General features: G+C 36.0%; 2 protein-coding genes across 3 annotated transcripts in view; both read left to right on the top strand.

Annotated features, from left to right (window-relative positions):
- Nucleotides 1-2,150, top strand: part of LOC120518776 (C-C motif chemokine 20-like) — a 29,423-nt gene extending 27,273 nt beyond the window's left edge. The window contains exons 5-6 of one of the 2 annotated variants that reach the window (XM_039741736.1): nucleotides 1,487-1,491; nucleotides 1,952-2,150. In XM_039741736.1, coding sequence (XP_039597670.1) covers nucleotides 1,487-1,491; nucleotides 1,952-2,094 — 148 coding nt within the window. In that variant the 3' untranslated portion in view covers nucleotides 2,095-2,150. Of the gene's footprint in view, nucleotides 1-1,486 lie in introns of both variants that reach the window. The other variant, XM_039741744.1, reaches the window with a different exon arrangement.
- A 5,093-nt stretch (nucleotides 2,151-7,243) lies between these two features.
- Nucleotides 7,244-15,664, top strand: LOC120518786 (C-C motif chemokine 20-like). The gene is made up of 4 exons (XM_039741758.1): nucleotides 7,244-7,390; nucleotides 10,393-10,501; nucleotides 12,373-12,450; nucleotides 15,186-15,664. Exons 1-4 carry the CDS (start codon nucleotides 7,312-7,314, stop codon nucleotides 15,208-15,210), a joined length of 291 nt encoding a protein of 96 aa, XP_039597692.1. The 5' UTR covers nucleotides 7,244-7,311; the 3' UTR covers nucleotides 15,211-15,664.
- The last annotated feature ends 1,134 nt before the right edge of the window (nucleotides 15,665-16,798 follow it).

Below are 16,798 nucleotides of genomic sequence, written 5' to 3' on the forward strand. Positions count from 1 at the left end.
TTGTCTGCTTTTCTTTTCTTAGACCATTGTATTATACAGCAAAACATTAAACAGTTCTGACAAGTAATAGCAAATATAATTGAATTATTATGATTTGTTGGCAAAGCATTTCCTATAGAACAGTGGTTCCCAAGATCAGCCCTTGGGACCCCCTGTAGCTGCAGGTCTTTGATCCCACCAGATTCACAATAAGTGATAATAATAGATCTCATTTAAATAGCTGATCTTTTTTTTTCACTTCCCTTGTTCTGCATTCTGAATAGCATAACAGTGTGATTTTTACAGTATAAGACATTTAGAAACATTTCTCTTTTTTGCTATAGCTTTAAATGCTTAGTTCATTTTTGTAGTTTTCCTATTATTTTTCCCTTATTCGTTGTAGTCTACTATGTACCCTTCTTTGTATCCTAAGAGTGACAAAAGCAAGTAAAGCAGACACCCGAGAAGAACACTAAATGTTGAAAGGCTGCAACTGCTTCAGTCAGCACCACTAGCTAGTCAATAATAGAAAGACAGAAGGGAAATCAGGATGAGCATAAATAAAAAGTTAAAAAAAATACATTATTTACATAAAACTGCTTAATTTTTATTAAAATGTATTAACACAGTTACTTTTGTAATTTCTTCGTTGACCCCAAAACAAAGAAACTGGGAAATAACAGCTCACTTAATTAGGCTAGGAGTCCAATTAAAAACAGAAGTTGGTTGGAACAAAAATCTGAAGCCCCAGGGGGTCTCCAGGACCATGTTTGGGAACCACAGCTATAGAACAAAAGGCATATTCAGGCATTTGTAACCTGAAATTATTTAAAATCAGTATTGAATACTTGCATACATGATGTGTGTACTTACTTGACATTTAAACTTTTTCCACTTTTAAGCCACCTACGTTACAAGTCCCAAAGCTTCATGTAATTTGGTCATTTCTGCTGCATAAAACACATTGTTTATGTCATGATACACATCTAAAAAGATTTTTTAATACTTTTGCAACTGTCAGAATGTTATAGCTAACTAAAAACTGTGAGCATCAATCATTTGTCTCAAAATATAGTTTCATGTTGGATTAGGTTTCCCTTAATAGTAACATTAACTTGAAATGACAGATGATAGTTTAGTCACCTAATGAGAGTGTCACTCATCCACTGAATGGCTGCTTTGTTTGACTCTAGTAGCAGTGTACAGTAGTAGCTGCTCTAGATTTAATGTACTAATACAATATCTTGAAGTTCTCATTATTCTTATATTTCATAGCAAAATGTATATATGGCAATACAATACTGTATGGTTACATGAGGAGTATTATATATAAAGGAGCTATGAACCATCTATCATATTCTTAATTGCTTATCCAGATTGTGGTTTCATAATTACGGTGCATTTGATTATTTAATGGTAAATTACAAGATGTATGTTAAACTCAATTCTGGCCTTTTGTTTGCATACACTGATATTGATACTTTTTTTTTGTTTGTTTTATTTTTAGGAACAAAGTGAAGAAAATGGCTTAGAAGCAAATATCAAACTATGTCTCAACAGGCTTGAGATGAAACTAAGAGTGCAGCTTTTATCATATACAGTATTTTAAAATAAGCATTCTGTGTTTTAAGCAGAAGAAAAACATTATTTCATTATTGAAATCAAAATGTATTGTTTCTTTAAAAAACATGTAAAAGGCCTATTGACAATTAATGAACTGCCACTGAATGTGAAAGTACATAAGTATATTTTAAAAATAAAAAAATTGGGTTACAGGTGCCAGAGTGTTACTCACAAAGGAAGGTGCTTTGTTCTACTGTGCAGAATCTGCATCTATGAAACAGTTTATACAAATGTGTGTACTGTATTTAGTAATCTTGAAACTCCACTCAAAACAACACCTGAAAATTAGAGTGCAACGCTTACTTTAGCTGTTACGTTTGAGGTCAGTAAGCTCAAAATGAATTGGGGGGCTTTGTAATGGGCTGGCATCCTGTGCTGTGTTGCTTGGGTAAGCTCCACTACCCTGTGACCCTTTACTGGACAAAGAGGATGAAACTTTGTCTTCTTTTAAGAGTTTTTTTAAGAGTTTCACCGCCCATGTTTCTGGCTTAATTGATGTTAATGTTTACTTAACTTGATAAAAAAAATAAAGTTATTTTTATTCTTTATTTATTGCATTGACTGTTTTTTCCAAATTGTTTTTGTGGAAAATGATTTACAACCTGAGAACACAAAAAAAAAAAGAAATTGAAAAGTATCTTCCCCGTATTACGTCAGTCATTCCAACCTTACTTTATATAAAACTTTCACACCACTATGACCTGGAGCTTTTAAAAGCAAAAATAAATCTGTTACAAAGCAGGAGATAATAATAATAATAATAATACAGCAATGTTTACTTCATATAGGATATAAAGTACATTCCACAAACAAAACAATAATACCCAAGAAAGCCAGATAAAAAAGATATAGAAAAATTGATTTTTAGTCACCTTTTTAAGCTTGCGACATTAGAAGTTTTATATACTCTTCATGGCACTTCAGTGTAGGTGCCTACTTATAGAAAAAGCATTTTAAACCTTTTATTTACATTTATAGAAATCAAAAATTGCAAAGCATATTCCCTTTAGTTAATTGACAGAAGCTTGTAAACACATATTGAATTATTTAGAGTAGGCAATTTGTTTATACTTTTTGCATTTTCTTTAATATTTATGTAATAAATGCATTCTACTGTATACTGAATTTGACTCAGCACACTTGATGAGGCTCCTTGCACTTAATGACACAGTTAACTTTACTGGGTCCCAAAGGGTTCACCTGCTCTCAGGCTTTGTTTTTATATAGCACCTTTCACAAATCACTTCATACCTTGCACGTTGATTGGAGAATGTATGGAAACCACTGAAATAAAGAAAACTTAAATTCCAGCTGCATATGCACTCAGGTCAGAATTATCCATCCATCCATTTTCCAACCCGCTGAATCCAAACACAGGGTCACGGGGGTCTGCTGGAGCCAATCCCAGCCAACAAGGCAGGAACCAATCCCATGCAGGGTGCCAGCCCACCACAGGGTGCACACACTCACACACCAGGGACAATTTAGAATCGCCAATGCACCTAACCTGTATGTCTTTGGGAGGAAACCAGAGTGCCCAGAGGAAACCCACACAGACATGGGGAGAACATGCAAACTCCATACAGGGAGGACCCGGGAAGCAAACCTGGGTCTCCTAACTGCAAGGCAGCAGCACTACCCACTGTACCACCCAGGACAGAATTATGCAACAGATATCATGGAGTAACATAAAAAGGGCATTGCATAAAAAGGGCAACAGCACAATAGTATCATCTTCTGTCCTTGTTTAATAATAAGACACATTTTCTTTAAAAGAGTGGGCACTGCAATATTCTAGTAACTTCACATGTCTGAAGCAAATCATCATTTCCCAAATGTATGCTGAGTTTAATTTTATGAAAAATGTAACCTTTATGTTGAACCTTCTGTAACTTCATTTTTTCCTAATATCTAGCCAGTATCACTTTCAACTTTCTGCCCAGTATTGTCTGGATAGGTCTCAGTCACCCCATGACCATGAATTAAGCTGGTTGGAGACTGTTAAGTTTTGTTAGTTAATATTTAACACAACCCACACTCCTCACCATAATATTGCATCAAGTGAAAATGCTAAAGAAAACATAACCAGTTAAAAACCAAGAACTGATGGAAACACTTGATAGAGAGCTCTAGGGTTTGATTATCTCAGTATAATATCACCTGAAGACATCATTGTGGTTTGAAAACCTCATGGTGAGGCATAAGTTATATAAACTTTTGCATGTTTGCACAATAAAGGGTCCATTTGAACAAATAGCCTAGAATTCCACCAGTCAGCAAAAAATGTTTTAATAATATCTCCTAGTTTTCTATCTGTATATTTCACAAAATAATCTTAATTTTCTTTTTCAACGTTGACACAAATTTTGAGAACTTTTTATAGCATTTGTAGAGCAGTTGTAATTGCAACTTTCAATGAAGTTACCATGAACTGAAAAGAGGGGTCATTTTTAAATTTAAACCAGCCTCTGCTTTGAAAATGTTCTAGTTTTGTTTAGATGACTTAATTTAATGAAACAATACTTTCAATGCAATAAAATACTTTCAATGCAATGCAATAAAATTCTCCTTTTGGTTTCTTGCTCCATTGAGTGCCCTTTCTTTAAAGAGACATTGAAGTAAACAGGGATGTCCGGGTTGGCGGCCTAGCATTTATTCTGTGGAGTTGTCATTCCTTGCCCTAGCAGACAAGTATCTGATTTGTACCAAATACTTATTCAGTCCTCTCAAAATGTTGGCAGCACCTCTGTTATCCCAAAGTTCCCAATTTTGATAACTGTCTCCAAGTACCTTGTGAGTAACATAGTGTTTCCAGTTTCTCATCTTTATTGTCCTTTCCCATTCTTTTAATTTCCGCTTGTGTCCTCAACTATACAATTCACTATTTAGCTAAAAGGATTCTGCTGAGTCAACTTTGTGTGTACATTTTTGAGAATCCTGACGATTTAGCCATCTGTGCTTAACCTTAAAGAAGTTTACTTCCTATCAGAGTAGGACATTCCCTTCAGGATGTGATTGATTGCTCTTTTCTTCACAGCCTCCAGTGCCTTTTATCTTTTTGAACATTGGTGTCCAGAATTACATACCACCCTGAAAACAAAGTATTATTCATGCGTTGTAGTGTTGGAGCATAATGTTTCTTTTATTTTTATTGCGTGCAGTCTGATGAGACTCCACCACTACAAGCAGCTAAATCATTTTTGGAATTTGGTTTTCTTTAATGACTTAGCATCCCATCTACAGTTTATAATTGATACTATAGTTATCAGTAGGTATTTGTCTATACCAAATTGCCATGCCAGATCTTAATAATATCTACAGGTTGTATGGCATAAACAATTTGTTTCCTTTTTCTGTTCCAGTTTCTCTAGAAGCCATTAAATAAACATAGAGTCTAAGTGTTGCAAGAAACGTCCCAAGCTTTATAGGAAACTGCCTCCCCCAAGACACTAGATGCAGCTCCTCTGGAGTATAGTGGTGCCCCAGATTCCCACAGGGCATCCTGGGACATTGAGTTCAGTATCTCAGCACTGTTGGGTGCCATGGGTGCTGCCAGGTGGTGCTGTGGAAGGACTGGAGGAGTCTTGCTTCCCTTATAGCCTGGAAGTACTAGGAAGTAATGCCCTGAAGTACTTCCAGGCTGATTAAAGAACTTTAATTCTCTGCCTGACCTGGAAATGCTAACAAGTCACGTGGACAGAAGAACAGAAGCACTTCCATGTCAAAGACTATTTAAAGGACTTCTGAAAACCCAGCAGGTGAGCCAGAGTTGGGATGAGTAGGATAGAGCTTGCTGGGAAGTGTGGAGGACAGATTTGTGCTTATTATTATTATGATTATTATTATTGGTGAATTGCCTGTTTATTGTGGCAGAGGTGCTTGAGGGCACTATTACAGTTATGCTTTTAACCTGTGTCCAGAGCGTCTATCTGTTGGGTTTAAAGGGAAAACAGCGACCCCTAGCATCTTACAGTGGGTTTAAAGACTGCTCCCTTGGGACAAACACTTAACTAGGAAAGAAAAAAGTATGAGGAAGGGTGGTAAAGGAAAAATTTTGGTTGTAATTTGAGAACTGTGAATATTAGGCAGGCAAATGGGTGGGCCATCCCATCAGTTAGACAGGCACATGAACCTGCATTCTGGAGGCAACTAAGATGTGATTAGCTTTGTATATCTTGATAGCTTCCTTGTTATGCGTCATGTGGTTAATAAGTCATTATATCTGTAATAGTTTGGGTGTTCTGGTGGTTGTGGTTCCAGTTTTTGAAATATAATTAGCGGGGTACTTTTCATGTTTATATGATATTCATACAATATAGTTATCTGTTTGTTTGGTTGATTTGTAATATTGTTCCCCTCTCTTTGCTACTGAACATGCCTATAATTTGCTAAGGCATTTTGATAACGGTATTGGTTTTGTAAGTGTTGTGGGACATGGACGGACATCCCAAAGCTTTATTACTTGCTTGGACAGAATGCTACGATAAAATAAACTGGAAGGACAGGCTCTCTGACCAGATGGAAACAAGAATCCTTACACAACTTGGAGACCAAAATGTTGGAAGGACCAGGAGAGACAACAGCATCTGGGTACTGTATCCACCAAAACGCTAGAGGGCTGTGTCCCTGAGATTTGGGTCCTTTTCGGATACCTACAGAACATCATGAGAGTCGGTGCTGTGGAATATAGCTCTGTTGGGTTCCATGGGTACCACCAAAGGGTGTTTCAGGGGGATATGGACCCTAATATGTGGGACTTTCATCTGACCCAGAAGTGCTGCTGACAAACCATGTCCTAGCCCCAGAAGTACTCCCGGGTCAAAGATACAAGGAGCCACTTCACATTCACCAGACAGTCAGAGCTGGGAGGTGGTGGACAAGTCTTGATGGGAGGAATGTGAAGCAAGATGATTGTTTTCTGTTCAGTTCATACTTTGGTTGTCTTAATCTGTGTGTCACAATAACATTTAATTAATAAAAAGGGACTATATTTGAACCTGTGACTGGTTTGGTTGTGTCTGGGGTTTGGGGCTCAGCAGCTCCCCCTACTGGTTACAGTTTTTAGGGTCACTATAATTATGTGTATATAGTGCAGAGAAATTCTTACTTTCATGTCCTACTGGACATGCAACACATCACCTGTGATGACAGATATGGCTAGAGCTGCACGTCCTTTACTTGACTACAGTGCTCACGGCAGTTTTGAGAAAGTGAATGCAAAGTTTCTAACATTAGATACGGTTAGTTGTAAGTCAAGAGAAAAAAATAAGCAATAAAAATAAGGGAAAATCAAATCTAAATGAATTGTGTAATAAAAGCCAGAGCAGAAAACTAAAGATCTTTTCAGTTTCTTTTAAAAGATTAATATACAACAAGTAAAGAAGAAGCAGGGGAAAAAATTACATGACATGTAATGGAGCTTTTTAAAGTGCATGCGATAATTCCTTCCATTTTAAAAACTTTGAAATATTCCAATAAAGATTTATATTTTTTATATAATTACTTTTCAACTTTTAATTTTTTTTTTTGCTTTTGTTATCAATTATTATGTGGTTAAGGATGTTAGGGAAAGTAGACAGGAAACTCTATCTGACCTAGTTGACACACATATAAAAAGAAGCCTATAGCTGCAAACTTTATTTCTCTGTACACAGAGACTTCTCAGATAATTTGGACTGGACAGAAAACACAGAAGGTACCTACTGTGCAATGGCATCATATAGCCTTTTAGGAATAGCTATGATGCTACTGTTCACTATACATTTTTCTGTTGAACTGAGTATTGCAAGTGAGTATTTAAAAATAATTGTTTTAGCTAAGTTAAGATATATAAAACTAGTATGGATCTTAAAGTTTTTGCTATAGCATAACATTTCTGTTTTGGTTATGGTGGTATCTTTTTTTTTTTGGGAAAGGGGTAAGGGAGAATAGTAGAAAGCATTACATATCATATTTGTTTTAAACAATAGGGAAGAGGAGCCATTTGAAGAGTGTCCTACAAAAGAATATGATGTCTTAATTCAATTTATCATTTCATTAAAACTATTTATTCACTTCAGACAATTTATTCATATAAAACATACTTACTTTCACCCTATACTACTAAAGCAATGAGCAAGTCACTTGACCTAGCTGTGCTCCAACTCTAAAACCAAAAGAATTGGAACCAATTGAATCATAAATGTTGTAAGTCTCCATGGATAAATATGTCAGCCAAATAAGTAAATGTACAATGTGTTGGCATAATTTCTAGTGAGTTTAAGAAACAGAAATAAGTTGAGAAAAAGATACAGGCTGACAGAAAACAAAATCATGAGTTAGTGTACAACTAAATTGTTACATATGTTATCAAAAAGTCAAAAATTATAGATCATTCAAAATGCTTGAATAAAGTGTTTTTTTTTTTCTAAGACATCCATGACAAAATGGAAAAAGAAACAATCATCTCCATACTTTCTAATTAAGCAGATTGCGACCCAGGGGAAACCTGGTCTGATTTATAATTAAGCACAACTTTACTGTTGCAGATATTTCTATTAACTGCATCTTTCTCACACACATATTGCATTAAACCATATCTAACAGTCACACAAATGCATAAACAAAGGTTCAATAGCCAAGCCTTTTCAGTCTAAATTTAACCTTCCCCTATTTCATCTTCTTTATACGATAAACTAGAGAGAACTAATTTGTCCCCAAATTAAATAAATAAATACATGATTAGGTAAATAATTAAACAAATAAATAAATATACACACACACTGGATATCTATAAAGGAAAGTAATTAAAAAGAAAAACATTCCGACTTGGTTGTCACAGTCACAGTGAGGCATCATGCAGGTGTATTGCTGTTAGTATGAAGGGACACCAATAGAAATACTACAAGAAAGTGTTTATGTGTATGAGTGTGGATGTATTTCATAGGTGGCAACTGGAATATTTTAACAAAGCTAACAATGGGCTGAATTCATGTAACAATTATCTGCTGCAGTGAAAATGACATTTAACCATATACAGTATCCATTTTCTTCTAATTTAGTTATTTTGGGTGCCAGAACTCTTTAGCTTTTCTTTTTTTCCTTTATTGCTTTTGTTTGTGTTCATAAGCAGTGTGCATCAGGAATTAACTCTGAAGAGAGAAATTAATTGGTAATTTCTTATATAATAATGGAAAAGGGGAAAAATATATCAGGTCACAGGAATGTTATATACTGTAAACGTGTTTTGCAACTTTGTTTTCAAAATGTAACTTATATTACACCATACATTCTACATTAATACACTGTTTTAAACTTGACAGAAATCAATTGGTTAATGTGCATTGCAATAGTGTGGAAATACCACCTTTGCATGCAGGGGTGTGACTGTTCTTCTTCAGTATTTTGGCATTCAAGAACGAAACCTATAGGTTATATTCCATATTCTTCTTTATGTGTATCATATATTCCTGTGATTGATGGGAATTAACCCATCATGGGAGGGATGGTTTGAACTCTTGAATAAGTATTTCCAGGCTATGAAACCTTTGTTTACTGTTCCTCAATGACATCTAAGACCTAACATTTATTACATGGGGACAGACCTCAGATAAACACTACACACAAGATGTATTCTCAGCTCTTATCTCATAGACATCCATATACAGTGGGAATGTTTGGGATTTGGCAAATATAAAATCAACTGTGTGATGCCTTATTACATTTATGTTACAATCAATCAGTTTTTTAGTTTGTCTGAGGTCTCCACCATTTTCTGTCCACTTAAAAGTCAGACCACGTTCATCAAATGAATCTAACAGATAGAAAACTGTTTAGATGGTTTATACGCCCCCATCAGTGGAGAGTCCAAGAGGTAAGACAAGGAATACTTTGAGGGTCTTTCAAATTAGTGGTGGTGTGATGACTATTGGTGGATGGACCTCTTGGGGAACTTTTTGAAGGCAGAGTGGATTTATGTATCTTAAGAGAGGATACAACAAGATTTGCAGCATCAGAGAGTCCTATACATGTGCTCTTGGTTGCTGCTCATCCATGTAAAAAAAATCCAAATAAAAAGATGAGCAGCTGTGATATACATACATTTGACCGCCAGGTGGAGCTCATGTATCAACTAGATGTGACACTTTCTCTCAGGCCAGGCATATTAACTCAGTTATTTTAAACACAGAACAGTATCCAATTACTGGGTGCTGTCCTATTTCCAATATGCTCTGCTGAGGTCTGGCATTTCTCAGAACCAATAGGATAACAGTTGGTGCTAAATTATAATAAACTGACTTTATGATAATTACTATTACATTTTATATTCATCAATATTTATTGGATCAGCCTATTTGTAAAATATAAGACAAGTGGGTTAAATAAAATGACAAAATGGGACTCCAAAGCCAAAATAAAATACTGGAATAACTGGCAGTTCAGTAAGCACTGTTGTGGTGTTTGAATCCATTAGTTTTCATCAATGTGGAGTTTGCACATACTCCCTGTGTCTGTGTGCCGTTTTCTCCCGGTATTGTGGTTTGACACCCACAGCCTCAAGATGTGCATATTCAGCTATTTGGTGACTTTAAGCTGGCACGTGCATGAATGTTCCTCGTAAAGGCTGTTTTCTGCCCTTTACACAATTCTGCTGGGATCAGCACCAGCAACTACATCTCTTACTTAAAGTTGATCAAATTGTCTGGCAATTGCAGATGTTTACATTTCTGTACATCTAAACATGTCACATATGATCATTTCTGCCTTTTTAATCATCTACTACATTTTCAATTAAAATATTTTTTTTTCTAGGCAATCGTGACTGTTGCATTTCATATGCTAAAACCTCAATTCCATGCTATCGTTTGAAAGGTTACACAATCCAGACCAACAAAGACTCCTGCAACATTGATGCAATTATGTAAGTTCTGCTGCATGTTGTACATTTTACTTATAAGACTGGATATTTGTAAACCATAACCACTGAAAATGAAGCAGATTCTGGTTGTTAAGCAAAAACAAAAATTCACCAAGCACAAACAAATACCATTAGATGGCTTCAGTTCTGAAATAATCATATGGGATTTGAAATATTTTATTATCATTTGGAAACACTTTATGTACTTTAAGAGCAATTTCACAAATGGCCAGTTTTGGCTCAATTTTCCTTTTTTTGTCTGATCTTCATAAATTTAGCAAAGCAGCTGCCTCATGGATAGCTCTGCTAGGGTGTGGGTCCATTGACTTTTAGTAACTTGTTGACATTGTGTGTCCAGTTACAGTTAGTAACTACAAGCCTGCTGTGTGTTAGATGTCTATCTTGGAGCGGACCTTGGCTTTACCATAGCACCAGATACTCTATTGGACTTTTTTTAATGAATTACCTGATGTGACTGATGTGACTCCTCCTATAGCTCAGTATGGAGAATGTATATAGACATTCTTCTTGTCCTGAAGTTTAAATCCCTCATATCTAGGTTATTGTTTTCCAACATACTTATCCTTGCCTACATCTATTTTTGATATGGCCCTGCTGAGTGTCCTGCTGCTTTGCAGTAAGAAGATTGTGGGTTTGCTTCCTGGTCGTCCAGATACTGTGGAGAGCACTTTGAGTAGTGAGAAAAGCAATATATAAATGTAAAGAATTATTATTATTATGGGTGACACGGTGGCGCAATGGTAGCGTTGCTGCCTCGCAGTTAGGAGACCCTCTCTTCCCGGGTCCTCCCTGCGTGGAGTTTGCATGTTCTCCCTGTGTCTGTGTGGGTTTCCTCCGGGTACTCTGGTTTCCTCCCACAGTCCAAAGACATGAAGGTTAGGTGGACTGGCAATTCTAAATTGGCCCTAGTGTGTGCTTGGTGTGTGGGTGTGTGTGTCCTGCGGTGGATTGGCGCCCTGCCAGGGATTGGTTCCTGCCTTGCACCCTGGATTGGGATTGGCTCCAGCAGACCCCCGTGACCCTGTGTTCGGATTCAACGAGTTGGGAAATGGATGGATTATTATTATTATTATTATTATTATTATTATTATTATTATTATTATTATAAGGTCCTCAGTCTTTATCTCCTTCTGGGAGATTCCTCATCACTGTTTATAGGTATTATGGCTTCAGAGGTCCAACCTGATAAAACTGCAGCACCAAGAGACCATCCTTATGTGACACCAAAACAACTTCAACTGATTCTACTCTGAGGAATGTAAACTCCTCCCATACAGGCAGCCAGAGAATGACTAAAGCAGCCATTCTTTTTATGTAGTATTGTTGAAGTGACCTGAATAATCTGATTAAAAAATGAGTAAATGGATGGATGGAAACTTTAACCGTGCAGGCTTTGCACAGATACTGTAAAAGAACTTTGAAAGCCTTTTCCTTTTGCAACCTGATATTGCAATCAGCAATGCAGAGAACATTGAACCTGTTGAACTAGTAGTTGGTTTGCAGAGGAAGATTTGTCACTCAGTTTTCTATAGCAATTGCCATTACAAGGTAGAAGGGAAATAGCATCTGTTTCAGCAAATATTGACCACAAGACAAGCAGTAACCCAGAATAAAATGGTATTTCATGACATGACACACTGTAGCGCCCACATTAGACTTATTTCAAGTTACTTTATGTAAAACTTAATGTGTTTACCTTTTGGGGTGTTGGAAGGAACCAGAGTGCCTAGAAAGAGCCCACATAAACCCCTCTAAGCACCTGAAAGATCACTGTACCATATCTGTTTTTGTGGTAAATATTCATTTTTTTGCTTGTATGCATTTTCACTGAAAATTTTTATCTTTCATTGCAGTTTCCACACAATTAAGAACATACGCATCTGTGCAAATCCTTCTGATAAATGGGTGATAAGCAGAATCACTTGCCTTAAGTAAGTCCATCTTTCAAATACTTCCTTCCTGTTGACAGAGGTAAATTCATGAATGGCATGTTATTTAATGAATGCAAATTTCAAATTTCAGGGTTTTAGCTAAACGCAGTATTTGTGAAACAATTATATAAAAACTGATCAGAATGTTTTGAGCCTGACTTATTAAAAGAACCACAACCAAAACCAAGCAAGTTTGATTTTTCAACATTGTATAATCCCCATGAACACTAATATACTTGTTAAAACATTCATGAAGCTTTTCTGCAGCACTAAAAATGTCTTGTCTTGTTTGTTCTTCTGTTACCTACTGTCTAGATCATGGCCATAGCATCTTCCACAGTGGTACCCCTTAAGATTGGGAAATAGGTGCTAGCGTTGTTAAACAAAATTGAATCACTGTTGATTTAATTTGGCTTTTTAATAACTGATCAACACAAAAAGATTTTTTAATGTCAAAGTGAAAACAGATCTCTGCAAAGAGATCTAAATTATTTACAAATATGAACCTTTTTAATATGACACATCTGAACCATCACTGGTGCAGCCAATAGGTTTTAGAAGTCACAGAATTAGCTCAATGGAGATCATCTGTCTGTAGTCAAAAGGTTTGTAGTCTAAATGCACCTTACCTCAAAGGTCCAGCTTGAGGTAAGTCAGTGCCACTACTAGGGTGACCACATAGGTTCGGCTATAAAGGAGGACATCGACAGTCAAAAAGGAGGACAAAAATGACCAAATATATTTTCCAATTCCAATCAACCACTAACCACTGTCCATTACGCCGTCGGGCGGAAATAGAATAGAAAAACAATGCTGCCGCTACTTGATGTTACAATTATTGATAACGTGATAATTTAACGTAATGTCACGCGGTGATGCGGGTAAATGGAGAATGGCCACAGGTTGCTCATTGCTCATTCTCGGTATATATCATATGTAATTAGTCAAAAACGGTCAACTCTGTTCATGATTCTGTGAAAGGAGGACATTTTAATGAATTTTTGGAATGCCTGGAGGACGCAAGAAACCATGTTAAAAAAGAGGACATGTCCACCTTTTGGAGGACGTCTGGTCATCCTAGCCACTACAGTAGTTTTAGCTTTATGCTTGAGTGACAAAGAGAAAGCAATCATTAAAAAAAAACAAAAAAATGACAATTCAGCTAGAGTTTGCAAGAAGGTCCATGAGAGACTTTGTAGTCAGCTGGAAGACGGTTATAGGGTCTGATGACACCACAATTGAGCTTTTTGGCTTTCAGACATTAACACCATGTTTGACGTTAGCCAAACACTGCACATTATCATAAGAATATTATTATCACCATGAAGAATGATGGTGAAAGCATTATGTTGAGAGGATGCATCTCTGCAGCAGACCCTGGAGGGCTTGTGAGGATGGAGGGTAAAATGAATTCTGCAAAATACAGGAACATCCTGGAGAGAAACTTGATGTAGGCTCTAAGAATCTTGCAACTTGGGAAGATTTGTTTAATGACAACAACCCCAAGCAGAAAGCCAAAGTTACACAGGAATGGTTTAAATGCAGCAACGTTAATACTCTAGAGTGGTCAAATGAGAGTCCAAATTATAAACCAGTTGTGGAATTGAAAAGGGCTGCTTATTCGGCCTTTTTTCTAAGCAATTTCACAAAAGAGAATGGTGAAAAAATTGCAGTGTCTAGATGTGCAAAGCTGATAGAGAGAAACCTGTGCACACAGAGTTAAGGTTGTCACAGCTGGTAGTGGTGGTGCATCTACTAAATACTACTGTTAAGGGGGTAAACACATATATCATCAATTATTTTGAATTGTATTTATAATTAATTTAAACTGCTTTGCTGAGATCTGTTTTAACTGTGACATTAAATAATCTTTTTATGCTGATCAACATCAAAAAAGTCAAATTAAATCCATTGTGGTTCAATGTTACATAATTATAAAATATGAAAACTTTGAAGGATGAATGCTTTTTATGGCCTTCTGATGCATCTATTCAATATGGATCACACACTCATAGACAATTGTGCACATGATAGGGTCATCATTGGCCTTGGACTTTGAATGTTGGAGGACTACTATATTTCTGCTGTTTCAATTGTTGTTTGGATACTGGGCTACATTGATGTATGCAGGCCTTATTTCAATAGCTTGAGATTTTATTTAGAACTTTGAATGCAGTGATGCTTCATGCCACATTCTGAACTCCCAATGTGTGAAGACTATGGCCTCATAACTAATCCCTATAGCGTCTGCATGTCTGCAGTTCCATGCACTGCCACTCTACAGTATTATGATTTACCCCATGATTTTTGTTTGCCATCAATTTCAAAGACTAGCTAGAGCTTAAGTCGTTTTCAAGAGACACCCTACCACAACAGAATTCTGCCGAGTGTCTTTGACAGTAGATTTTGGCTCATGCTGTCTAGATGAGAATCAGTCTCTGAAGACATGCAGTAATGTTCTCCAGCACTAGAAATGCAATGATAGCAAGATACTCAATACTGTGGTTTTCAATATCCATGCTGAATTGGTTCTGAAACAAGAAATACACCAAAACCCAAAAATGCAAGAAACATATAATCAGTACTAATCTTTGTCCACTTAGAAAATGAGCACTATGGAATAATCATCTCAGGTTTGGGCTCAAAACATTTTAATCACCCCTCACAGTTATGTGAGTGAAAAAATGATATGAATTTCAGTAGTTTTAATTCTGCTATGTGTGCTTCATTTACAGGGAAAAAGCTATGAAGCTGACTTAAAAGTCAAACATGTTCTATTCTGTCATGAAGACAATGCTGTAAGGAAATAACAGTATGGATTCAGAAGGCTTCCTTGGGCTCTTCACTGCTGCTTTACTTGCACCATTCTCTGTTATTGGAGCACTTCCAAAAACTCAGCTGCAGTCATCATTGTCATCTTTGTCCTGGTTAGAAAAATAGCTCTTCAGTTCATTTTATCTTTACATATATACTAATTTCAAATTAGATTAAATAATACAGTATATCATGATTTTTGTTTCCACTTCCACTCCAGTTCATTTTATCTTTGCATATATATTTTTCTCAAACTTCTGAAAATTGAAAAACCGGAAAGGGGTTGAACATTTAAAGTTAGATTTACTTAAATGTCTTGATAAAACTCTATATCTTATTAAGCATTATTTTTACCATATTTGGATACCTCTGAATCATTAAAAAATAATTTGAAAAAATATTTCACTTTGTCCCTGCCTTCTAGTGCATATATCCTTTGTGTCCCCTTGAGGGCGCTAAAGATCTTCATTTCTTCTGTGAACAAAGCCCAGACAATGGAGGCCCAGAGCAGAGTCACATTTTTAAACTTTCATTTAAGCACATTTTCTGTTACACTTTGTGAGCAAATGTCAGTTTTTTCTTCACAAAACTAATGTATTTTTATTAAGTCTGAAACTTATTTCAGTTGAGACCCTAGATATGTCAGCAAAGTGAACGGCTACACATGCATAGACTGCAGACAAATTATCATTAAAACAGATAAATCATGGCAAAGCAGATCGAGATATGTAAAGAAGAAACATGTGACAGTTTAAGAGTAAAGAAAGCAGGCAAGGAATCTGGAGACCCCGCTAATCCATAAACCCCTCCCGTCTTTGCACCTATTTCTTAGTTTCAAGGTCATACAATTCTAATCAATATAATGCATATACACTTTTGTAACCAATGTTGGCTATGTAAATGCACCATAATATGAGAAGTGCTTTGTATAAAAATATAGGTGTTTGAGTTCCATACAAAAATAACCTTGCTCTATCCACAATTATAAATGATCAGGAAAACAATTCCTAAAATGTATGCCCTTAAGGGGAATATTAAAATGAACATTTCTTTGACTTTAAATGATGAGACTCATTTCTCATTCATAATGTAATAAAATCAAACTCTTTAGAAACAATAGACATACAGTATAAAAATGATTCACTAAATACTCCAGGGCCCTTTCAGGTTAAAGCTAGTACAAAAAATTGATGGCTAGACAATGTACTTGAGATAACACAAGTCAGTATACTTTAAGTCTTTTGTGTCCTGCAATGAATTCTAGTTGAAATTATAAAGAACTGTGGAAGATTAATGAGTTCATAAGTGGCACCAAAGGAGCACAAAACAGGATAAAGGATGTTAACATGCCCCCAAACCATTAATTTAAATAAAAATATTGTAATAAAAACCTGGGTAAGTATAGGCTGAAATTGGCCTGATCTATAAAATGTATGCTAAAAAAAATCTCTTTTCAGTTTATTTGTGTATAGCACTTTTCATGAGTACAGGCTCAGAGCGCTATAAAAAATTCACAGATAAAATATAATTATCA

This window comes from Polypterus senegalus, chromosome 1 (genome assembly GCF_016835505.1).
Source record: "Polypterus senegalus isolate Bchr_013 chromosome 1, ASM1683550v1, whole genome shotgun sequence".
NCBI classification, from domain to species: Eukaryota; Metazoa; Chordata; class Cladistia; order Polypteriformes; family Polypteridae; genus Polypterus; species Polypterus senegalus.